Source organism: Uloborus diversus, chromosome 6, assembly GCF_026930045.1.
Source record: "Uloborus diversus isolate 005 chromosome 6, Udiv.v.3.1, whole genome shotgun sequence".
Taxonomy (NCBI): Eukaryota; Metazoa; Arthropoda; class Arachnida; order Araneae; family Uloboridae; genus Uloborus; species Uloborus diversus.
In genome coordinates, this window is record NC_072736.1 from 11,956,010 (window position 1) to 11,981,131 (window position 25,122).

Sequence of the window (25,122 nt, forward strand, 5' to 3'; positions counted from 1 at the left end):
ATTGCCAAAATAGCTAATTTAGGCAATTTTTGATAAAATTAAGGGGAAGAAATTTAGGATTCTCGACTGAATTATTTCAAAATCGGAGTCAAATTTAAACTAACTTTGGCGAGGTTAGGGGATCCGATGACCTTCAGGAAATATTTTGATACAGAAGTGTAAAAACCCGATTTTAGACTATTTTGATAGCATCAGAGGAAAGAGGGGACAAATGTTTTTCGAAACTGATGTCAATTTTTAGTCTATTTTAAGGGAAAGGAAATGAAAGCTGTCCCGTGGAATTTTCTAAATCTAAATTTTAAGCTATGGGGGGGGGGGGGGGTTAAAGGTTCGGAGCCATTGCTCTGGAAATTTATCAAAGATAGAATTTTATAAATGCAGCTTGAGACTACCTTTGGCGACATTAGGGAAGAAAGAAATCTCCCACGTTAGGATTATCCCTTGGAAACGTTTTGAATTGAAAACTTTAAGGTTCAATTTCAAGCAATCTTTGGAGAACTCCTAACGTTCACATTAGGAGATGAAAGAGCAGAATCTGGAGGATATTGTTTTCTTTCGTAGGAAATTTTTCCAGCAGTAAAATAACTTTCAAAATCCGAAAATAGACAACGAGTAACTGCAGATAAGGCCTGGATGAAAATAGTAATCCCTAATCACACATGCACTTTCTTTTCTAAACACAGAGAGAGAGAAAAAAAAGGTAGGGTTCGGATTTTAATCGAAGGTTTTAAACCCCAATCAATTGTGGGACACAGTGGCGTAAGCAGGATGCTCTCAAATGTGATGGGAGGGGGGGAGTCAATTCTTCCCAAGCATAGATAAACACTTTTTTTTATTATTGGCAGAGCAAATACAATTTGGGCCATTATTTGCATTTGATTTCAATTTTAAAGTCTCTAATGTTCAAATAAACCTTTTGTGAATAAAATAAATTAAAAATTATAAATTTATTTTTGGTTACAAAGACGATGAGCAGAAGTAGGGGGTCAAGGGATCCTTTCTCAGACATCTTTCTGAATTATAGTTGCAAATGAATGCAATTTTTATACGAGTTTTAGCGATGTTAAAGGAAAACAACCTTAGGGGGCCTACAACCGAAAATGTTTCGAAGTTTAGGTCTAAAAACGTAAATGTAGGTCATCTTTGCTTATGCTTGAGGAAGGAATAAGTTTCAAGAAAGCACGACTGGCAATTTTACAATATTGTAGCTTTAAAAACACACTTCCAGACAATCTTTGGAGATGATAAGAACTGAAGAGGTTCGGCGACTTTCCCCCAAACCTCTCGGAAATGTTTGGAAATTAAAGCCTCAAGGAATAACTCCTGGCAATTTTTGAAAATTGTAGCTTTAAAAACACCCTTTAATCGATCTTTAGTGATGTTAGGAACTGAGAAAGTTCGATGGCCTTCTTACATTTTTCAATATTGTAATCCTAAAAACACGATCGCATTGGCCGTCTTCTTAATGGGAGGAAAGGTATGGGGCTCAGTGAAGCATGCCCAAATATTACTTGAAATTGCACTTTAAAAAATGCAATCCCAGACGTGCTTTGCTAATGCTAGGTGGTGGTTAGGTTTGGGACTCACTCAGAATTTTGAAATTGTAGTTCGAAAACCACTAGTGTATATAATCTTTCGTGATATTAGTAGAAGAACAGGTGTGGGGGTCCTCTCAAGTAAAATTTTCAAATCAATAACCATATTTTTGACAGTAACCATTAATAAACCGAGAAATATTCTTTAAAAAATTCTTCTTGAAGGCTCCATTACCTTGCTTCCTTTCTCCTGAACAGTTAGCATAGGTATTGCCAATTTACTTAATTTGGCAATACCTATACTTTACCTTTTACTTGCTTTTAGCAAACTTAAAATTAGCTAGAGGCTTCAAGAATCTCCTTAACCCAATTGATTGGACTAAAAGTAACTCCACACCCACAGATTCTGCATCAGTTAACTAAAAAGTTTGAACTTTTACATTCATACATTTTTTTATCTTGTTCATTTAAAGGAAAAAATATTTTTTTCTTCATGTGCGGGGCCCGATTGGACACTTTTGCTTTAATCGGCCTAAGGCCGGCTCTGAAAAGCACTGACATAAACTCATATACACAAATTTATTAATAAAGAACCTACTTTTCCTATCTTTCTGTATATTAACTTACCTGCAGCACCGACAGTGCTCCATTTTTCCCATAGCCTGAAGTAGTGACTAATTCCAAATCAGGATCAGCATTCCCAGAAAATTCCTCCGAAAGAAAAGCTGGTTCTCCCATGCATATTATACCGCACGGCCCAACATTCAGCAAACTGTCGCAAACCTATAAGAATATACATTATACAAATAAATAAAAACACAAATGTGACAACCAGCAACAGGCTCTGGGCTCAGCTAGGCTGGTCCTAATCAGTTTATTAGTCCCCAATGAAGATCAATCATCCTCTTAAAGCAATCTATCCACTTGCTCATAAAAGTTTATTCAAAAAGCTGTTCCAAGAGCCTACAACTCTACTAAAGTAGTAATTTTTCCTAATTTCCAGGTTTGCCTGAGATTTGAATAGCTTACAACAATGATCCCTCGTCCCGCTTTCCCTGCAAAAATTTAACCCATTAACACTCTTCATTTGGATATATTCAAACTGAATCATATTCCTTCTGACTCTCCTTTGCTCCAGGATATACAAATTAAACCTTTTAAGTCTTGCATCATATTCTAAATCTAAAAGTCCCCTTACTAGCCTAGTAGCTCTTGTTTGAACCCTTTCCAACAAAGAAATATCTTTCTTGAGATAAGAAGACCAAAACTAAACAGTTGTGTTTCTCCAAAAATAAAACCTAAACATAACTAACTCTAGCATGATTTTTCTTGGTGTTTTTAGTGTAAACCCCCATGCCTAGAATAAGCCGTAGTTAAGATCATCATTTAAAAGACAGAACCTGTTGCTACAGAAATTGGAAGAGGCACAAGTGCAATATTTGGGCAGAAATAGGGGCTCGGGGGGACTCTCTCCGGTAATGTCCTGAAATTCAAGTTCCAAAACAGTTTTAAGCTGTCTCTGGTTGCTTTAAAGGGAGCACAAGATGACATGACCTCTTTTGGATCAGCATTCATAGATATGCTATTACTGATGATTTTGTTCATTTATGTATGTTTATCAAATGGGGAGGGGTCATGGGTGCCCATATGCGAAGTTGCAAGGGGGGGGGGCTCAAACATTTCCCCCGTGGTTTAGCTGGATATTTTCCCCGTAGGAACTGATTTCAGGACACATTAGAGTCATTAAAATTTGACATTTTTAATAATTTAGTCATTAATGGCTGGAGAAGAAATGTTTTTACATTTTTGCAAAGAAAAAAGTAATAAAAGCAAGGAAGTTCTAATTTCAAAGGAGGGGGGGGGGAGGCTTCAGCCTCCCTTGCCCCCTATATGGGCGCTATTGGGAGGGGTGGAGCTTGAATAAGCATATTTTTTAAATTTAACTTGTAAATGTATTGAATAAATGTGGTTTTTAAATCCAAACAATTATTTATTATTATGCAAAAAATATGACATCCCCTGAAAGTAAGCTCTAGCATATCTTTTGCAACACAAGTTGATGTAAGACCCCAATCTTATATTCAAGAAATACGGGAGTAGAACTTTTTATTTCTTTCAAACAGGTTACCAATTAGTATACTATGGGTATGCGAAATAATTAAGACCCCTTAAGTCTGCATTACCGCATTTACAACATGCTAAAGTGCAATTAGCATACATTTTTGGAAGAAATGGAACATTCAGTATGTGTATGTTTTTTTCTTCACTCAGGAAAGATGAAAGAAAAAAACTGCTTAAAAACATTCGTTTAGACAAGATCTTCAGACAAGACTTTTATTTTTAAAAAAAATGAAAAAGACTTTTCAAACATATTACCTCAAAAGTGTATGATGTAAGTTGTTTTGTCGCTTGTGTTAAATTACCATACACTTCAAGCTCCTCCGGATCTTGGATTAGGGCAACATCCGATGCTAAAAAAAAATTATATATACATATATATATATATATATATATATATATATATATATATATATATATATATATATATATATATATATATATATATATATACAGTTGGCTCTCTGTTTAACGACGCTCTATTTAACGACTTTCTCTATTCAACGACGGCTTTTCCCGGTCCCAGATGGTTCACTATAATGTTAAAAGCATTCTATTTAAGGAGGCTTTCTACTTAAGGACGATTTTTTCGTGGTCCCTTGAAAGTCGTTAAACAGAGAGCCAACTGTAGTTATAAATACATTATAAACACATAAACATGATGAAAATTGAAAAGAGATCATACCAAGAGCCTATAAATGAGAGCAAACAGCTAAACTAATAAGCTAAATAAAACCTTTGTTATATTTAAAGTAAATTACGATAAAATTATCGAACTAAAGAAATAAAACTTTAAGATTCCAAAATAGATTTTGGAGAAAACAATTTCAATAAAAAATCGTCTATTATTTAAACAAAAAAATTAAAAAGCTCAAAAGTTTAATGATGCAAAAAACGCTTATGAAAATTTTTTTGTGTCATCATATATATAAGATATAACTGTTTTATTTTTTTTTTAATTTTATTTTATTTTTTTTTTTTTTTCAATGCAGGAAAATAGTTTGACATTTTTTACTAAATATTATTTTGGGGGAGTGAAACGTAAAAAAACAGTAAACGACCATAATAGTGATCAATTCTAACTTTTCTAAAGATGAAATAGATGATGGCATGGAAAGAAGAGAAAAGTACTATTTTGACTTTTAATACTTAGATTGTTTTACATTTTACCTTGGAAAAAAATAAATAAAACATTCAAATGTAATACTTGAAACACTTCAATGGCTACATCCTCAACCCCTCCCACTTTCTACAAAACAAAATTTTTGTTTGAAAAAAAGCACAAAAGTATTGCTTAACAAAATTTCTGAGGCGTACTCCCGATTTTCAATATGGACATTTGCACAAACATTAAAAATCTCTCTCTCTCTCTCTATTGAATATATTATATGTTACCGTTAAAGTATATAATGCAGTAATTTTATAGAATACCTAGTTATTCCATGAAATAACTGATTGTGTCCGTTAAAGCGATGCATTATGTTATTAATTTGAGGTTTTAACTAGTTATTCTATGAAATAACTAGGTATTCAATAAATTAACTAATGGGAGACAGTAAGAGTGTAAAATAAACAATTTATCTAAAATGAAATAACTAGGTATTCTATAAATAAACTAATGATTGACAAATAAAATAAAAAAGAAGCAATTTATCTAATTTATGCAGCGTATAAATGGTATTTATGGAAACGTACCATAAAATCATTTGTTACAACAAGGATTACTAAAATGACACTTGGAATTACAAAGAACATTATTTCTAAAACAAAAACAACTTTTTGTTGACACACTGGGTTTTTACACGAACATTTTTTAAAGCCCTGACCAGTACCTAAACTTTGAGCTGTAGCAACCGAGCGGAGCAGCATTTCTACATCCGGTACGTCTTCTATTTTAATTTATTTTAGGGGTGGAAGGTAAATATTTGTCGTACAAGATAGATGATATAGAATATTTTACACTTCAATGGGCTGCAGATTGTTATTCTATGAAATAACTAGCTGTACCCGACGCGCGTTGCTACGCCAACAAAAAAATACATCATTATACTGATTTTCATGACAATCGGTTAAACGGGGCAGAAGTTGCTACTCTGTGGTGCCACCTGGTGGCGAGTGGCTTCAATGAGCATATTATGCACCTTCTCCGTGGAAAAATACATATATATAGCAATTTTCATAATCGGTCCAGGTATCAAGTGAAGCCGTGACTCTACTCAAATTTTGTACTCACGCAGTTTGCAAGATCAATCCATCGCTAAAAATATCAAATAGAAAAAGTTTTAAATCCCCCCATTGCATGAAAAGCCATAAAACAATAAAGAAAGAATTTATGTTTTCAAACTCAAGAAAAATGGCAACAGCTAACTTCTTATCAATGAGATCTTTCACGCGAATTAATTTCTGCAGCAGATCATCTTATTCGTATTTATCCAATGGATTGTGACTTAAATTGGAATGAAAAAGGAACTATCGATCGGATTTTTTTCGAACTGGTCTATAAACATTCCCAGTACCAAAAATAATAAACGGTGAAAATTTCAGCCAAATCTGCCGGGTAGTTTTTGAGTTCATGGATGACATACAGACAAACATTCATTTTTATATATATAGACTAGTTAAACCATGGAATACAAGAGAGTTTTACACTTTAATGGACATGATCAGTTATTTCATGAAAATAACTAGGTATTCTATAAAATAACGAATTTCATACTTTAATGGTAACATATATACTATATATACACAGACCTATAGTCCCTGATGATAACTTTACAAGATTACACACACTAAATCATGTCCTTCTCCTAAGAGAATGAAGAGGTTGGTATGAATTCTCTAAAATGCTTGAGAAGGATAGAAAATTAAAAGGAAAAAGGAAGTCAGATTTGATCATTATTCAGAAAAGTAGTGGTTACATTTTAAAGAAATGCGTATTGAAATTTTCCAATGATTACAAATACAAATGTGACAACCAGCAACAGGCTTTGGGCCCAGCTGGGTTGATCCTAGTCAATTTATTAGTCCCAAATGAAGATCAATGGCTCTCTTAAAGCTATCCACCCCCTTGCTCATTACAACCTTTTCCGGTTAGCTGTTCCAAGTGCCCACAACCCTACTAAAGAAGTAATTTTTCCTAATTTCCAGAAAAACCTGAGATTTGAATAGCTTAAAACTATGACCCCTCCTCTTGCTTTCAGAGCAAAAATTTAACCCATTAACGTCTTTCATTTTGATAAATTTAAATAACTGAATCACATCCCCTCTGCCTCTTCTTTATTTCTAACGGCCGTATTCTCAATACCGTCACAGAACGGAGATGAAACTCGGCTCCCCAAAACCGAGAAGTAAGGGAAAACTAGTTTCGAACGCTGTGCGTATTCTTCAAGTCATTTCAAGCACGATTTAGGGGAGCCGAGTTTTAACTAAAGGAGAAATGAAACGGCTGTTACCATTGGGTAGAGTGACTCACGTGACATTTTCTACATGACTGCATTCCACGTGGTAGTAAATTCGCGCGCAGAAGAATGATTGACATATAATAAGAATTGGGAGTAGCAAAATGGATCTAGTTCATGCAATTTTTTTTATTAGACTCAATTTGAAATTTAAAGACATCAATGCATTTTTTTAATGTTTCTGTATAGAAACTTAAAAAGTTTTTTATCTTGTTATTAATTAAATGTTTTTTTTTTCCATCTTGTTATTAATCAAGATGAAATAAAAACTAATTCAATAATATAGTCACATTCTTGGCAAGGGTTTCATCTGGGCCGGGCTGTAATTTACGAAATCCCCCCCCCCCTCTTTCCAAAAGATGTTTTATGTAAATATAAAGTTCGTGCTATTTTTTAGAAACAACAACTTATTTTTATTTTGGCGTTGTAACTATTAAAAAAACGAGTTTAATAATTACGAATAAATTTTATGTAAAATTTGCCCTAGACGCATATGTAAGGAGCTCCGTCCAAGCGCAATATTGTGCTTTGTTTTCGTTGACATTTAATGAATTAAATATGATTTAAGAAAAAAAGGGAAAACTTCAGAGAATTAATTAAAATTTATTTATTTTACTAACTTTGAAATCCACTTCGGATGCAATTCCGGGGCAGACTGTTGTTCCCCCCAATCTATATACGCTACTGATTAATATATTAATCTCTTTCTAATATTGAAAATCTGTCAGTCATAAATGTTTTTTTTTCTTGTGTGTGAAGTAAACATTTTTGAATAATATAGAAGCTTAATATTTTCTACTATGTTGTAAATGCATTTGAAAGAAAGAAAGAAAAGAATTAAAAACATAGAAAAGAAAAATAATCTATAATATTATTAAAAACTTGTTACAATGTATTAGCTTTAGAACCCGATCCCCTCCCCCCTCCATCTGTTCCATTTCATGAAACATTTGTTAACATTTATTGTCTTTAAAATCCATAAACTTATTAATATAAACGACACAGGGCAAATTCATAAACTGAATTTTGCCCTGCATTCGTTTTCCATGTGAAGAACTTATTTTTCCCAACAATATAGTCCTTTCTAAAAGTTGAAAAAATAATTTTATATTTTTATCATCCAAAAATTCAAGGGCACCCATATGGGGAGGGTGGCAAGTGGGGACTCAAGCCCCCCCCCCCACCTCTTTAGAAATTACAACTTCCTTGCTTTAGTATTTTTTTCTTTGCTAAAATGTAAAAACATTTCTTTTCCAGCCATTATTGAATAAGTAAAAATGTCAAATTTTATTCGCTCTAAAATCTGTACTGAAATCGGTTTCCGCGGGAAAATATCCTGCTAAAACATATGGAAAATACCTGAGTCCCCCCCCCCCCCTCCTCCTCTTAAAATTTTGCATATGGTCGCCCATGTAAAAATTCCTTGTTATCATTCACACCTTAATTTTTACAGTCACTTGTTTTTCAAAGCTCTTTCTCATCCCCTGTCTTGTAATTACATGCGTGTTTGTATGCAAAAATAAAGTCACATGCTTCTATATTTACATTCCCTAGCATAAAATCAAATGTTATTTCATCCATTGAGAATATTTTTCCACATTAATGTGTTCATGAAGCTAGTAATAGTAATTTTTTCTGCAGTTAAAAACCTCCTGAACCGTTTTATTTATAATTATTTGAAACAAAAAGAATTTTAAATTCGTTTAGGTATTATTGTGTTGCGCATTGAAATTTTGTGGAACATTCAACTTCATTCTGTCATTTTCTGTCTTGGAATGATTTATGTAATTCAGAGTCTCTCAATTGGAAAAGATACCTTGTTAGAGTAAAAAAGTTGCAACAGGTACTACTGTTTAAGAAAAGTAATTGATTTTTCCAGGGGTGCCCCCGCCCTCCCTAAAAGCAAGGGCACACCCCTCCCTCCCGAACACTTCAAAGTCCCCCCAAATTGGATGACCCCTCTAAAAAAAGAAGAAATTATTCCTTGAACAGCCCCCCCTCCGAAAAATTTCATGGCATATTCTGCGCCATGACGCCCCCCCCCCCCCCCCTCCTCCCACAGCCGAGGTGAGTACTCCTGATTATTTTGCTTCAGACCATTTTTTCATTTTCCCCAAACTCATAAAAATAATGGCAAGTGCTATTCTGCCACATTTTTCACAAATTTAAAACAAAACTTTAGCAATTATAAAAGCTCCGTTGTGACGTTATATGACTGTAATTCAGGGAAGAATTTGTTTAAAAAACTATTAGCGGTTTAAAAATTGTTTGACCTGCATTTTAAAATTGGAGCAATGCTGCATTAAAAAAAATAATAAGTTTTCGTGTTCCAGAAATTTTTTGATAAAGGATAGTTTGTAAGGGACGAAAGTGTTCTAAGATATTCTCTCAGAAGTGGCATCTAATCCCTCCCCCCCCCAAATAGTTATTTTTTCATGCAGTATTCTTTTGTAACGTTTTTGTTGTTAATTGAGGCGAAAGTTTAAAATACAAAGAAACGGTGCGGCAGAAATAAATCAGATTTCAAAAAAAAAAAAAAAAGCTTACCAATCGCAACTTTTCCGCGCTACAGTGGCGTGGAAATAAAAAAAAAATGATTTTTTTTTTGCACCATTCTGTTGATCATTGCATTAATGTTTTCGGCCGTACTTTTTGATAACACCTATAACGAATGTTAATTCTGATTAAATTTTGCAATTAATCTTTGTTTCTCTGACGTCAAGTTAGCGAATGTTTATCAATAGTTTCTAGCATTTGCAAATCACTCAAAATAATCCAAACAGCCGTCATCCATTTTGTTTGCTCACAAAGGAATGATGGGAAGGAAATCTAGTTTTAAACCGTCGAAGTAGCGGTTACAAGCCGAGCTCTGGAAGTGGGCGTTCCGTGACCGAGTTTAACGCCAAACCAGGATGGAGAATAGAGTAGTTTTTCAACTTCGAGGTTTAAGCCTCGGTCCGAGTTTTAACCGGAGTGGAGAATACCGGTGTAAGCTATACATATTAAGTCTTTTAAGTTTGGCATCATATTCTAAATCTAAAAGTCTCCTCACTAGCCCCTAATACCCTTTCTTTGAACCCTTTCCAAAAAGAAATATCTTAAATCCTGTGTTTTCCAAGGAAACTTATCTTTTGGCACCAAACAAGAAATATTTTATACACTAATCATCCAAAGCAGAGTTAGCAAGATTCTGTATAAAGAGAGAATAATAAAAGGCAGCAACATAATTTCTTGGAATGCATTCTTTATCTTAAGTGAAAGCTGCTATGAAGCAATTTCATCGAATTCAGATTTTATTGTATAGGATGGAAAAAGAAAAAATATATCAAAATATTAAATTTTGTAAATTAAAAAAGAAAGTTTGCCAGATCTAGCTGAAGTTGCAAGTCTTGAAAAATAAAATGCATGTTTCCAAAGAATACACTGAGAAGTAATTTTGAAAACTATAATAGAGAAGTCAAATCTAATGACGAAAACATGTTGGAAAAAGAAGTTAAATTTACAATAAATGCAGTATGATGACAAACATTATTGTTATTGAAAAATATTCGATAAAACAAGAACAAAAGTTTTAAGCAAGCAGCTATTATTAGTTTGAAGGATAATCTAAGCATTGAAGAATAGTGAAAAACCAATTAAAGCCAAAAACCTATGTTGAAGAAAGTATGCAACAAGCATGATATTTTATTTATTCTGAGCTGTAATCAGCCTTAAACATATGCACCAAAAATATATGAATGAATATGGGTAAGAATTAGGTTACAGACAAGTTGTTTGTAAAAAATAAATGTATAAAAAAAAATGATCATTAAAATGTAGCATTTACCCATCCAGTCATCCATGTTATCAAGTCGGGCCTTTTTAAGAGTTGGCTCTTCCGCACTCTGGAAAAAAAGAACAAACATTACACTTTAAATGCAGAAAAGAGCAAAATAGCAAGCTTACAAGCCATAAGATAAATAACATTCAAAGTTTTCTTATAAATATCAAATTTTCTTGAATATATAAGTTTTTTCTATAGTACATATAATGAAATTAGACATTTATAGTTCTTACTATATTAACCAAGAGCAAAGGCTTAACAGCAACTAAAGTAAGTTACAGTAATTATCATAATGGTAGTTAAACTATCATTATTTTGATCGTTACATACATTGCCGAAAAGTCGTATCTGCACTTTTTATGAAAATTGAGTTACGGTCACCAGGTGGATCTTTGTCAAATATTTCACAAGGGTACGATGTTTTATAGTCATTTATTAATAGGAAATATTTTGTTAAAAACTATGAAAAAGTTACATCTGTATCAAATACATGGAGGTGCAAAACTTTCAACAAAAATTTCTCATTTTGAACTCAGCTGCAGATACAACTTTTGGGCTTAGCAGAGCAGTACAACTTCAGTTAAACTACAACTTTAGTCTAGTTCAGGATTTGTAAAAGATAAAAAAAAAAAAAAAACTAGGTAAAAATTGCAAAAAAAAAAAAAGAAAAAAAAAAGAAAAGACTTTAACAATCATGGAGCGGAGCAGGATGAAACCAATATGCCTGTATTCTTCGAAAAATATCAAGACTTTTTATTTAATTTGAAATTTTAAAAACCAGAAAGCCTATACTATTACTAAAAACTAATATGCAAGAACTGCACAAATGGGAAGAAAATTTTCCAAAAGCATTCCACTTTTTAAAAAAATACCACAAATTAAACAAAATATACTTCTTCTTTGGATTTCTCCTCAGAATTCTGTCTTGAAAGCTCTGCATTATCTACTTTACTTGGATCATTTTCCTTGCTGTCGACTTTTTCTGTATATCGCAACAAAAGTGAATTCCCGAGACGAGAACCTAGAAACAAGTATCCTTCCTCACAAGTACACATCTAAAACAAAAGATTTAAATGCATCATGACAACATACTATGCAATAATTCCAAACAAAATTTTGTATTACAACAAAAATACATATTTTTGTATATACAGTAAAGCCTCCTAGAATAATACCTGATGCAACAAAATATGAAATGACTAACAATTTTCTTAAGTTCCCATGGATTTACATACAGTATAATGTGAATCAATTGATGCAAGAAATGTTCTAGTAGGGATTTCAACCTTTATACAATACGGAGGCAAGATATTTTGCTAACTGGGCCCTACTCGCAAAATTTCTTGTATCAACTTTGACAGATCTTGATATTATACTGCTTGCGTCAATATTGATGTGTTTCATATTGCATAAAGGTTGCATAAAGATTAAAAAGCAATATTGCAATAACAACACGTATGCAACATTGCATTTATCTTAAAATACCAATATTGATATTACCTTACAATATCAGCATTGCATGCATGTTGACGCCGTCAAGATGGTATTGATTTCATGCTGTCGGCTTCGAGGTAATTAGTACACAATAGAACTTGTGGACCTTCGTTGATAGTTACGAATGTGCACAGTTCATTATACCTAACGTTCCTTGCATTGCTGGCATGCTATCTTCCTCCTTCGATCTTCGATACAGTCGATCCAGGAGCTCCACTCTGCATGTAACGTTGAAATCTTTTGGCTTCGCTAAGTTGGTTGCTTAGTTATTGGTGTGGAATAGTATTGTTTTAGGAATAACTTAGGAATGACTGATAACTGCATTTGTTTATTAATATAGTACTAGACAAGCCATATCGCAGACAATGTGCGATCAATGATAGAAATGGCCGAAAAAAAGGTTTTTCGTCCATAGACATTGAAACAAAGGACATGCAGCCCAGAATTTCATATTATTACTTCAATCTCACGAGTAAGATTAATTTTTTTCAATGAGTTTTATGTTAATCTATGCTGCATACATATTGATATTATCCTGTCATATTAATATGTATGCAGCATAACAAACGCAGCCTACCTTGATATTTTCCTAATATTATGCTGCATACACCTTGTCAGTCAATGTTGTGGCAGCCTGCTGACAGCATAAATTGAGTAACATAACAATACTGAGGCAGCATTGATGCAAGATGACTCTTCTTGCATGTCAACCCTTATGCAATACGGAGGCAAGATATTTTGCTAACTGGGATGAAACTCCCGCCACGGCATGATAATTTGATAATACAGGGTGCGGCAAAAAAATGGCAACCTTTTTGTATCAGTCTTTAGGCGGACATGTTTAAATGCAGTCACATGATTCTTTTACTATTAAATTCTTATTAGTTTTCTGTGCCAGTCATTTATCATGTTTTCATCGATTAATTGACATGCTTTTCTATGCAGAATGTCAAACAAACGTGTTGCAATTTTGGAGCTGTTTCGACAAGGAAAACGTCAATGTGAAATTGTGCTTTTGCTCGGTGTTGGAAACCGAGCAAAGTTGTAGTTGGAAAAGTGTCTAAAGCAATTAAACGATACAAGGAGCTTGGCCAATAATGGGTTATTTAATAAAATGGTTAAAAAAAACATATCAAGTCAATTTTTTTGAGGGGAAAAAAGCCTACAAAACAGCATATTAAATTTTTCTACATGGAAAGATTATAGAAAATTTAAAAAAAAAATACTTTACTTCCAGAAACCACTTAGCATATGAATTTTAAGAAACTATTAAAATTACTCTGAAAAACATATGTGTATTTATGATAGAACTAAAAAGCAATTGAAATTATTTTGAACTAAGTTTTCAAACAGTATAATAATTGTTGCAAGAATAACAAGTAATAGTGAAATAATAGAAGTAATTTAGTTATTCTTATATAACTAATTGACATATTTATGCAAAACAGATGAAACCATTTGACATCCATTCATAGGGAGCTTTTCTCTAATCAAGAACATAGGTTTTAATGAATGAATACATCATTTTAACAATAAAAAATAAAGATATTTACTTAAGTGCACAAGTTAACTCTATTTCAAATGATTTCAGTATGTAACGAAAAAAAAAATCTTAGATTCCTTTGGTAACAAACAACTTTAAAATGCAAGGAAAAAAAACCAATTAATTAATTTCAAAATATATAAAAGAAGAATACAACTTGGTTATAAATTAAAGAATCACTTAAGTCTGAAGAAAAGAAAACCTTTATAATCTGCGGTGACAACAAATAGTATAACGACAAAAAACAAAGTTTTTTTAATTGAAAGTTCAAGTTTAGGAATTAAATTAAAAATGCGAAGAAGTAATAACTTTTAAGCTTTTATAGTATTAATTCAAAAACCAAAGATTTATTCTTGAAATTGTAATTATAGTACGCTAATTACTTCGAGACAATGGAATAAAGGCAAAGGAGCTAAGGCATTAATGAAGGCTTCCTCTTTGCCTGTATGGTTGTTTATTTTACGTAGCATTGAAAGCGTAAAAGGAAATTTCAAGCTAGGTAAAATAAACAACCTAACAGGCACAGAAGCAATCTTAGGAAGTTCATCCTGTGGTTAATAAGTAAGATTCAATATTTTGACGTAGAGGAAAAAAGATGCAAAAATATGCGGCAGCGTATAATCGCACCACATTAATTTGGTTTTTTTTTTTTTTTTGAACAGATAATTGGAGGAAAATGCGTAGGGAATTAGAGTACCTAATTTTGTAAAGCAAAAAAAAAAAATTTTTTTTTCTTCATAAAATCAATTTTTCCTGATTTTTTGTTATTTTTTCAAAATTCCCTGATATTTCCCCAACTTTTCCCTGATTAATAAAGTTCCCTGACTTTTCCCTGATTTCCCTGATCTGTCGCCACCCTGTTGTGACAAGGCTGAACTTGATCCGGTAACTTAACTGTTTTACTGGTAAGACTGCCATTTCATGGGGAATAAAGAAACGAAAAAGCGGTCAACAAACTGGAGTTTAGGGTCCACTGGGGTTAGGGTTAAAATTTCAACTATCAAAATATCAGCAAACAGGGAATTGCTTCGTTAAAATGTAGAAGAAGATAAGTAATTTTCACCCATCATACCTTGACGGGCGGCTTTCTCATTAAAATCAACGAATACTAAAGTACTGATCCTCATTACTTACACAGGTTGTAATTACACTTGATGCAGCCCTATCGAAATTGAATCCTCTCACACTTCTCATTCCATCATTGAATAAAGTTAAAACATACCTGCAACCAAGACCAAAAATGTCTATTTAAAATTAATTGACTCTTCATGATTAAAACTCAGAAGTAAATATGAAAAAAATCAATGAAACTAAGTTTGTACTGGAAAAAATATGCATTATTCATGGTCACTATATTCTAGCTGCAATTATTGCAACCAACAAGATATATGTTAAAGTAAAATTTTTAAAAAACTATAACTTACAATTCTCCTCCTTTTAATGATATAACTAACTTATCATATGATATGAAAGCTGCTGAGGAACAATCTAAGGAAAATTTCACACCCTCCTGTTGCTCTGTAAAGAATAATAACTTTTGTTTTAAAATACATTAGTTAAGAATTCAATTAAAGTTGGTTACATTAGCCTGATTGATGTCATTTAATTGCTTATAATATCACTGTTCAAAATGCTTCAACATAACAAAAATGACTTTTTTTTTTCTTTTTAATATCAAAAATGTAAATACAAATGTCTGAAAGAAAAATTGCTTATAAATACTACTTTAAGATGGAGAACAATTAAAATGTATAAGATAAAGCTAAAAAAAAAATACCATTAAACTATCTTCAATTATACAGCAATTGAGAAGAAATTCAGCTAGAGCTTAATGCACATTAGTCAAATTGACATTCCGCTGAGATAAAACCCATTCATAAATTTTAGCCATGTTTTGTTGTATATATGTAAGGGTGACAGTATATGGACACATAAAAAAAAAATCTTTTTTACCCTTAAAATTGGAAAACTTATTACATAATCCATTTATACAAGAGATATTTTCGTGACACATTTCTTAGATAAATAACTTTTATTTCAAAAACATGGAAAAAGTTACTCACTTAATGGAAATGATGTACTGAAATCTGTGAAGCTATTTAATGATACCCCATATGGTGGAACACTTTGGTTAAGATAAAGCAGCGAGTTTACAGCAACCAAAAGAACTCCCCCTGTAGAAATGTTGTATGAGTTATAACTTTCATATTTACCACAGTTCTTTACACATCAATTTCTGATCAATACAAATCACTGCAATCAATTAATCATGGGAAATGCTTAAACGACTAACCATTCTACTCCCTTCTCTAAAGAAGGGTTTCAAAATGGAATGGAAGCAATTTGACCAAATTCTTATCAAATTCCGAAGCATGCATAGTCACTTCTGAATAGTCCAGAAAATGTCAACTATTGTCCATACAACAATAAAGTAATAATGATATTATTATTATTCCTCCACTTATAATTGCACTAAGCGTTAGAACTGTCATCAGGGTCGGATTTAAGGGAGGGCAGGTGGGGCTACTGCCCCGGGGCCTCCACAACAAAGGGGTCCCCACAATAAAATTTTTACAAGATATCCTAACTTTCACAGGTCAAAAATATCGGATATATACATATATACATGAAATACACCGCCAACTCAGTCACTTCCAGCCGAGGACTGCCAGTTTCGTGCTTATTAGCACTCATCAGCCATGTATTTCTGCTTTGACCCTGGCTAATGGGCGGTAATTTACTGAATATACCATCCTTGCCTTCAATCTTCGAGTTGAACCGAACCATTGTTTCGGTCACTCGTCTGGTATGTGCTAATTCTACATTAGCTACCAATTTGTTTGGCACTCTTGGCTTCCTTAAGAGGTTTTCCATCTCCAGCTCAGTCACTTTCCTATGCCGGGCTGATGAGTGCTAATAAGCACGGAACTGCAATCCTCGGCTGGAAATGACAGAGCTGGCGGTGTATTTCATGTATTTCTGCTTTAACCCTGGCTAATGGGCGGTAATTTACTGAATATATACATATATATCAAAGTATTGGATATTTTCGAAAATATGATGATCTTTTCAAACCCTGATTAGGGGTCTCCACCATAGACTAATAATAAGAGTAGACCGAGCTTTCTCATTCTTGCTGATAAAGAAAATTGGTTCATAGATGTATCATGTGACTAGTGGAAGGGCTTGGCGAAGACTTTGGCAGCATGGTTGCTAGATGGCAGCATTATCTATAGTTTGGCACTCGACATGTATTTTAAGACAATGTGTTTTCATTAAAAAAAACTTCCAGGTGCAGAGATTGAACTGTTTTTCTTTTAGTTATGCATTATTTTGACATCAGTAATAGTTTTTGATCAGTTTTCGGTAACTTTTATTTCATTTGGAGCTGTCAGCGTTGGCCTGAACGAAATGGCGTAAACGTTTTGCGTTAACGCAAAAATGTACTAATCGGTATCTTTAAATTTAAATTGTAGGTAAAAATCTTACCGTTTGCTGATTCTTCTTGGTCGCTTGCATCTTTTATTGCTTAGAGAGTTATTGAAATTGACTAAAGAAAATGCTATCTAAACGAAAAACTCACTATATTAACAAAATATTTACAACTTAGAATAACAAATTTACAAATCGGACTCCATAAAAGATCATTCTTTCGTGTTCCATCGATTCTATTTATTTCTGCTACGATCAACGCCCGCTGTTGCTGGGATATCCACCAGTCACATGGTTTGGTTTATGAGCAGCAAAAGGGTTTCCATAGCTCGGTCTACTCTTATTATTAGTCTATGGTCTCCACTCCTTCGTTGCCCCGGGGACTCCACACTTCCAAATCCAGCCCTGACTGTCGTGCACTGCGACATGACGCATGACTGCAGTTTTAGCCCAAGAAACTTACAAGTAAAAGGTAGCAATTTAAATCACCAGAGCACTTGGGATTAGTAAAGAAATGAGGAGCTCAGTAAACAGATTGACACATGTTATACAATAAATTTAATATCAATGCGCTAATAAGCTTTATTAGATCATTAAAACAGACATGCTGAAACACATGCAAGAGGAACTATACAGAAGCACAGTTAAAAAAGCAGTTAACTTATCAAGGCTAATATACTATACTTGGTTCACGGGAAAGATGGACTATAGTTGGGGCAAACCTAACCTGGCAGCACCGTGAACCCTACTCTGATCCTAACCACAACATTACACCACTGCTAGTTCAGGTTTGCCCTCAATTATAGACGTAAACAAAAAAAAATTATGCTATTTGGCAGGGTCAATCACATGTTTGGCTTAGATAACAGCAAACATGGCATCAAGCAGAACCCAAATATTGGCTGACTTTTTTTTTTCTGCAGAGAAAGTCCCCAAAAGTGGCAAACCATAGGCAAACCCATTTGTTTGTTTTCAGTCTACCATTTTGATGAACGGAATATAAGAAACTATTTTGAATATAATAAATAAATGGTGACTGATGCATAAAAATTGCACATGACAAAACATGAAATAGAACTACTTTGTACAACTAAATAGTTCATTTGTTAGTTTAGCATTCAAACAAAATTTTTCCAACAAATTTTAAAACTGCTCTCGTTTCTTTTTAGCATGTCATCTTCAAGTAAGCATTGAGAAAACTAGTTTTCAGATTGGAGCTACAATTCAAGATTGAAAGATTCAGTCTGTTGGCTAGCTATCTGATACAACACACCTAGACTGTTTTCATGTTGGAAGAGACTGAGACTTATCCTGGGAAGTTTTGAAGATAATAAAAATCATACATATGTTCATGAAAATCAAGTAGTTTTTGGAAAAAAATTTTAGTCATGCTTAAAAAATAAAAATACAGTGAAGTTTCGGTAAGTCGAATTTCGATGAGTCGAAAACTTCGATTAGCCAAAGTGAATATTTATTCCCGTCTAACTGAATGGAGAACTAATGTTATTTATTTTCGATAAGATGAATTTCGTTGAGTCAAAATATTCGAGAAGTTGAATTTTATTTTTTAACTGTCGGAAAAGTCTCCTTGTTAACAGCAAAGTTTTCTTGTTAAAGAAATTCTATAAGCTGAAATCTTTTCTTTTTTTCTTCTTCTTCCGAAAAAGTATGATCAAAAAGAAAGAAATTGGGGCGATTGATTTGCATCAAAAGGCGTCTAGACAAAGTGGATCAAATAAATCTCTGAAGTTGATTATTAGCACATAATTTGGCAAGTTTTTTTTTCCGAGTTATTGTTTGCTTCATTTCCTTCCATAGAAAAGAAAAACCTGCTCATGGGCAAAACCAAGGCTTTGATCAAGGACAGCCCAAAAATGAAAATGAGATTAAAAATAACAGAGACGGGTGCATATATTTTGGATTATGGAAAAATTGCACGTTAAGTGAAAACAGTAGAGGGAGGGTTATGGATTACTTTTGGGATTTTGCGGTATTCTACGAAGCAGCTGGTCTTTCCAAGACTGACTTTTTTCTTTTGTTTTTACAAAAAGCTAATGTTTGTTGTGCTGTTTCATTGATTCCTGAATGTTTGGAAAGGTACCTTAAAATAAACTAATAGAGTAATTAAAAATTTAAGCTATCAAAAAAAGTTGAATTTATTCGATTGTAGCATCGCAAAGAAGAGGGAAATTTTATTAAAGTTTGATGTGCCTCTAAGTTTTCAACAATTTTAAAAATCAAAAAAAAAATAATAATGATTGCGATTGGCGGCGCTCTCTCTTTGATGCTTTTCCTCCCTCTTTGACGCTTTAAAAAAGTATTCAAGGACTATTTAGCGAAAGAACAAATTTCTGCTGAAAGCAATGTTTGATAACAGATTTTTTTTTAATGTGTTTTTTTCCCTGGTAAGTAAAAATAGTTATATCTAATATAAAGTTATAAATTTGTTTTCTAACCTATTCAAACTCTAGAATTCATAGCATCATATTATACATTGATTAGGTCAAGTATATATTGTCGCCTCAGAACAACAGTAAGACATCTAATCCCAGGAAAAACAGTAAAATATCCTATGATGCTTTGAGGCGATGATATTATTTTTGATACATTATTCTATGACTTTTTTGCTCATATTATAAATTTAATGGTTGTCAGTGTTAGTATTTTATATTAGTCTACAGTTTTGTTTTTGAATTCGATAAAACAAATTTTCAATAACTCGAATTTTTTTCGCATTCCCTGCAACTTCGACTTATCTAAGTTTCACTGTAATTTAAAAAAAAATTTTAAACCTGAGACAAAACTTACCAATGGGTTTTGGAACAGCCATTGCATACAGACAGTCAAATGGCAAACCACTCAGAGACCAAATGACAGGATGAACACGTTGAGTAGTATTTAAAGACAAAGCTAAAATGCTACATGTATCCTGGCGAACTGCAACTCTCCTGCAATAGATACCCAAAGTCAAAATGCATTAAATCATAACACAATTGATAACAGTGAATTAAGAAAGGAGCAACTTATACAGTCAACACAGTAAGGAATATTATTACTGCTTGAGTAGAAATGTAAAATTTGAGAAAACTTTGAGGCTATGAAAAAAAAGAGTTTTTTTTTCTGGGTTTTTAATGAAAAATAAAATGGGAAAATTGAATTTTTACAAATTAAAATGTATTAAATGGCTTTATTTTCTTAGAAAACATAAAAAATGCATAATATTTAAAGATAGAAATTTTGAGGGAAAAAACTAGTTTTTCCCCCAAAATTTCTGGGGATTTTTAATTGACAATTTCCATTATTAGGCTAGAGTGAAGAATAGTGACACATTGGATGTAGTGGATACATTATTATTCGAAATTAAAGATTTCCTGGTTGGTAAGATACTACAGTACCCGCCACTAATAAAATCACTGGATTATAAAATCAGCCGCTTTTTAAAATCAAATATGGAAGACCAGAATCATTGCAATACCAAAACATGTTAAAATCATCTTTTAATAAAATCACTCTCGCCATTTTATAAAATCAAACTTTTGGACATCATACGTAAAAATTGTTAAAGACACACCTAAGAAGTGAAGAATTGGTCTCAGAAGATGAGAAAATCTCACGAGTCAAATTTGCCTCTTCAATAGATGTCAGAAAAGCGCTTGGTAATGTACGATGCGTTTTAGAACAAAGAGGAAAATATTATGTTGAACGTTACAAAACACTTTGTTAACTCTTAAAAGATATTGAATCTTTGCTCTCCCAATTCTGTTAAGCAAACAACAATACGCATCTATTTTAAGATCCTTATGCAAATAATTTTTAAAAAAATGTACCTCATGTTTAGTTAAAATGATAACAGTATTCTGAAATACTTAAAGCAGAAGTAAATGAAGTAATCCAATTCAATTTTAGAGTATTTAAACTTCCATTTTTTTGAATGCCGGTTAATAAAATCAGTCGTTTTATAAAATCAAATGTCCACAGAACGAATGTGATTTTAATAAGCGGCGGGCACTGTACTACGGAATGGTAACCAAAGTATCTGTCGTCATGTTTGATCAAAGTAACATGAAAATTACTAATTTGGCGATATCATAATTTTGTCTTTTTAAGGTATTTTTAAATAAAACAAACCATTGTAAAAAATTAAAAGCTTCATTAAAGGTAAAATAATCTACTAAACAAATAAGTTAAGCCATTAAAATGTAAAATAATTCTAAAAAATCTTTGCATTTCAGATTCATTCAAGTAAGTCATATTTTATGGGGGAAAAATTACGTAAGAGAAAAGATTCATTACCCAGGCCATGTTCTCAAAGGTTCATACAGCAATAACAGAGTTGGTTCATAATACCCTTGCAAAAATTGAAGATCTTTAATGTTGTTCACTTTTTCATCAATTTCTGATAACTTAATGGTATATGAAGCTAAAACAGGAGTCTTTCTAAAAAAAAAAAACAAAGCAAAAATGTACTCTTTGGCAAATGACTAAACATTTAACTTAAAACCGAGATTAAACAAATGTAATTAAAAATGAAACTAGCGTAAACTGACACTCCTGAGGCAATGGCATTAGTGACAGAAGAATCTTGTTCTTCAGTGATGTTTTCTTTTCGAAAGGGAAGAATTACGATGTTTCTCTCATACACAACCATTGCGGCACAGCGCCCGTCCGGATCCGACCTCACAATAGGGGTGTATGGATGATGACTTGCTCCAGCCTAGAAATGAAATAAGACTAAAGTCAGTCATGGTCAGAGCCCGACTATGATTTTTGAAAACACTAGGCACGAAATTTATGGGTGCCCCCCCCCCCTCTGCTTATTCTATATAGCGAAGCAATAAAATATTTTGATATTTGCATATTAACACAGCCATGCAAAATTTGGCTGTATGTATATTACAATATAGATACATTATAAAAAGTAGACCGTAGTAGGACTATGGGCAGGTAAAGGGCAGTAAATGCAAATTTGTCAAATTTCCTTCCCCCCTTTTTTTTCTGCATTTTGTCATCTATTGTATGTTAGCTTTATTGTACACTAGTGGTACATGCACGGCTTTGCCCGTAATAGAAAAATTAAAAGGTCTTTTGGTTCGCCTGTACATTTACAAATAATGTATGGTGAATTTTCTCGCCAATTGGCTTGTACCCATGTTACGGTTCCACGTTATGATAGTTTCGTATCTCGCCAATTGGCGTGTGCCCATGTTACGGTTCAACGTTATAATAATTTCGTAATTTACTCGTCCGTCTTATGATCATTTTGTTCTTAAAATTGGAACAGAAAAAGAACCACATCGAATTTTCGAAAAATCGCTTTGAGGTGCACACTCCCATGCTACAAACTAACATTGTGCCAAATTTCATGAAAATCGGCCGAAGGGTCCAGGAGCTATGCGCGTCACAGAGATCCTGACAGACAGAGAGAGATCCAAACAGAGAGACTTTCAGCTTTATTATTAGTAAAGAAGCTTACTTATTTGGTTTCCACTGAAAAAAAAGATCGAAAAAAAGTATAATTTCAACATTTCCCTATTGTTAGTATTGAATCCAAATCGCGTTTCTTCAAATATCTCAAAACCTCATTTCTGCAAATCCAGCCGTTGATCTGCCCACGGTAGTATAGCATACGATAGTTAAAGATAATAATTTTTGATGTTGTCAAACTTTGCCCCTTGCAGTAAGCTGTAAATTTCAAAATTATCTATATTATGACTTTTAATAGTGGAACTATAGACTGACTCAGAGTGGTTTTGGGATTTGGGAAAGTGATTAAATTTTTGAGGGAATATTTTTTTTCTAGATATAAAATTTGCGTCTTGCTACAGTGCGATATGAAATGAGTCCAATTAAAACTTTATCTACCGATTTGGTGCCCCCAAATGTTGGTGCCTGGGCCCGTGTCCCATGCCTTAATCTGGCCCTGGCATGTTAAACAATCAAGGTTTTCATGCAATATACCGACAGCCCAATTGTGACATCCAGAGACTACAGTTATATCCTTGTTATGGATTCATCAGCCTCGAATAATCAATAACCTAGCTAGAGACCAATGATATCTAAGAGCGGTAAATTACTGTTTAATAAACAAGGTCTTTTTATGTAAATGCATGCTGTTATCTGGAAGGCAATGGGCTGAATTCACTCAAAATTACTCTCTATTAATCAACTCACTCAAAAGACCATATCTGTAAGCCAGATGAACGCAAGTCGAAAAATTGCGATTTTCCGTTTATTAGTGCATTGTATGCAGAATCCTATTCGCATTGTGCCATATGAACGTAATCCTAAAAAAACTAGTATGTTGGGGCCATCACGAAACTTTCTTCTATATTTTTCTTTTTTTTTTCTGATCCCACCCCATGCTTCATGAGGAAGCAATATTCCCAACAAAAACAAAATGACACATGCAAAAACTTGACGACCATCCCAATATTTGAATTATTGATAAAAAAGCAAAGCAAAGAGCGAAAATTGAAAGTTATTTTAAAAGCCTTGCTTGAATTAATTAAATATTTTATTTGTTAACAAACATAAGATGGCAACAGTTAAAAATTTTAAATCATTGAGATAATATTTCCGATTATTTCCATACAATTAAAATCACGAGAAATAAGCAGACGATAATCTATTACGATTTATCATTCTTATTGTTGCATTAATAAAGCTATTTTTATTCGCTAAAAAATAATGATAATAAAAATAAATCAGCACCTCTTGGCGCGATTGGCGCCAAAATTGAACCAAAGCCTGTTTACATATGGATTCACATATATTCCAAATTTCAACCAGAACGTAGCATTACTTCTTGATATAGGGCACTCACAATGGAAAAAAAGAACAGGCGATTGCGCTACCCCCCTTTTTAGCTGTTGACACCAAAATAAAATCAGCTTTTATACCCACTAAGGGCTACTTGCCGATAAATTTTTCTTTCATTCCGTTCATTATTTCTTGAGATACAGCAGTCACAATTGACGACAAAAAACGTTCTATAGTTCAACCCCCGTTTGAGTTATTGACACCAAAATTGAATCAGCACCTGTTCCTGTTACTGGCAACATATGGACCAAATTTTGTTTGATTCCGCCAGTTACTTCCTGAGGAATAGCAATCACGCGTGACTCAAAAAACGTCCCATTGCTCCACCCCCCTTGGAGGAATTTGCGCCAAAAACCAATGGGCACAAGTTCACATAGGGGCACATATGTGTATCAAATTTCGTTTGATTTCATGCGGTAGTTTTTGCTGTAGAGCGGCCACAAAAAACTGGTCACACACAGATGTGACACACATACACACATACACACAGACAGACAGACATTTTCCAAAAATAGTCGAAATGGACTCAGCAAACCTCAAAACGCTCCAATCCGTCAAAATTCGAAATTCAAAAATTTGTACGAATCCAATACTTTCTTCTATATATTAGATATAGAAGAAAGTAAAAATCCTTTGCAATAATTTACCAGAGTTTAAAAAGTGTGAGCCTAATCCTTTGTATGCACCAAGTGAATGCTTTTTTGCTCTAGAGTGCAGTGGTTCTCAACCTTTTCACCACTGAGGACCACTTGTACCTTTCAGAATCCTTGGCGGACCACATAGATATTATTAATATAAAAAACAAAATAAAAAGACATAGATAGCGCCAAATTAACACGTTAATGACTCCTTTGTTCTTGCTTCTCACTTGAAAGTTTCTCAATATTTGGCTCGAAAGAA

At 33.2% G+C, this 25,122-nt stretch overlaps 1 protein-coding gene across 1 annotated transcript in view; it reads right to left on the minus strand.

Annotated features, from left to right (window-relative positions):
• The window catches only part of LOC129225124 (cleavage and polyadenylation specificity factor subunit 1-like), an 89,521-nt gene that overhangs the window by 54,138 nt on the left and 10,261 nt on the right, over window positions 1-25,122 (minus strand). The window contains 10 exon segments of the mRNA XM_054859685.1: window positions 2,163-2,318; window positions 3,912-4,006; window positions 10,938-10,995; window positions 11,828-11,989; window positions 15,106-15,193; window positions 15,396-15,489; window positions 16,035-16,145; window positions 20,212-20,351; window positions 21,697-21,840; window positions 21,951-22,117. Of these exon segments, the coding sequence (XP_054715660.1) occupies window positions 2,163-2,318; window positions 3,912-4,006; window positions 10,938-10,995; window positions 11,828-11,989; window positions 15,106-15,193; window positions 15,396-15,489; window positions 16,035-16,145; window positions 20,212-20,351; window positions 21,697-21,840; window positions 21,951-22,117 (1,215 nt within the window).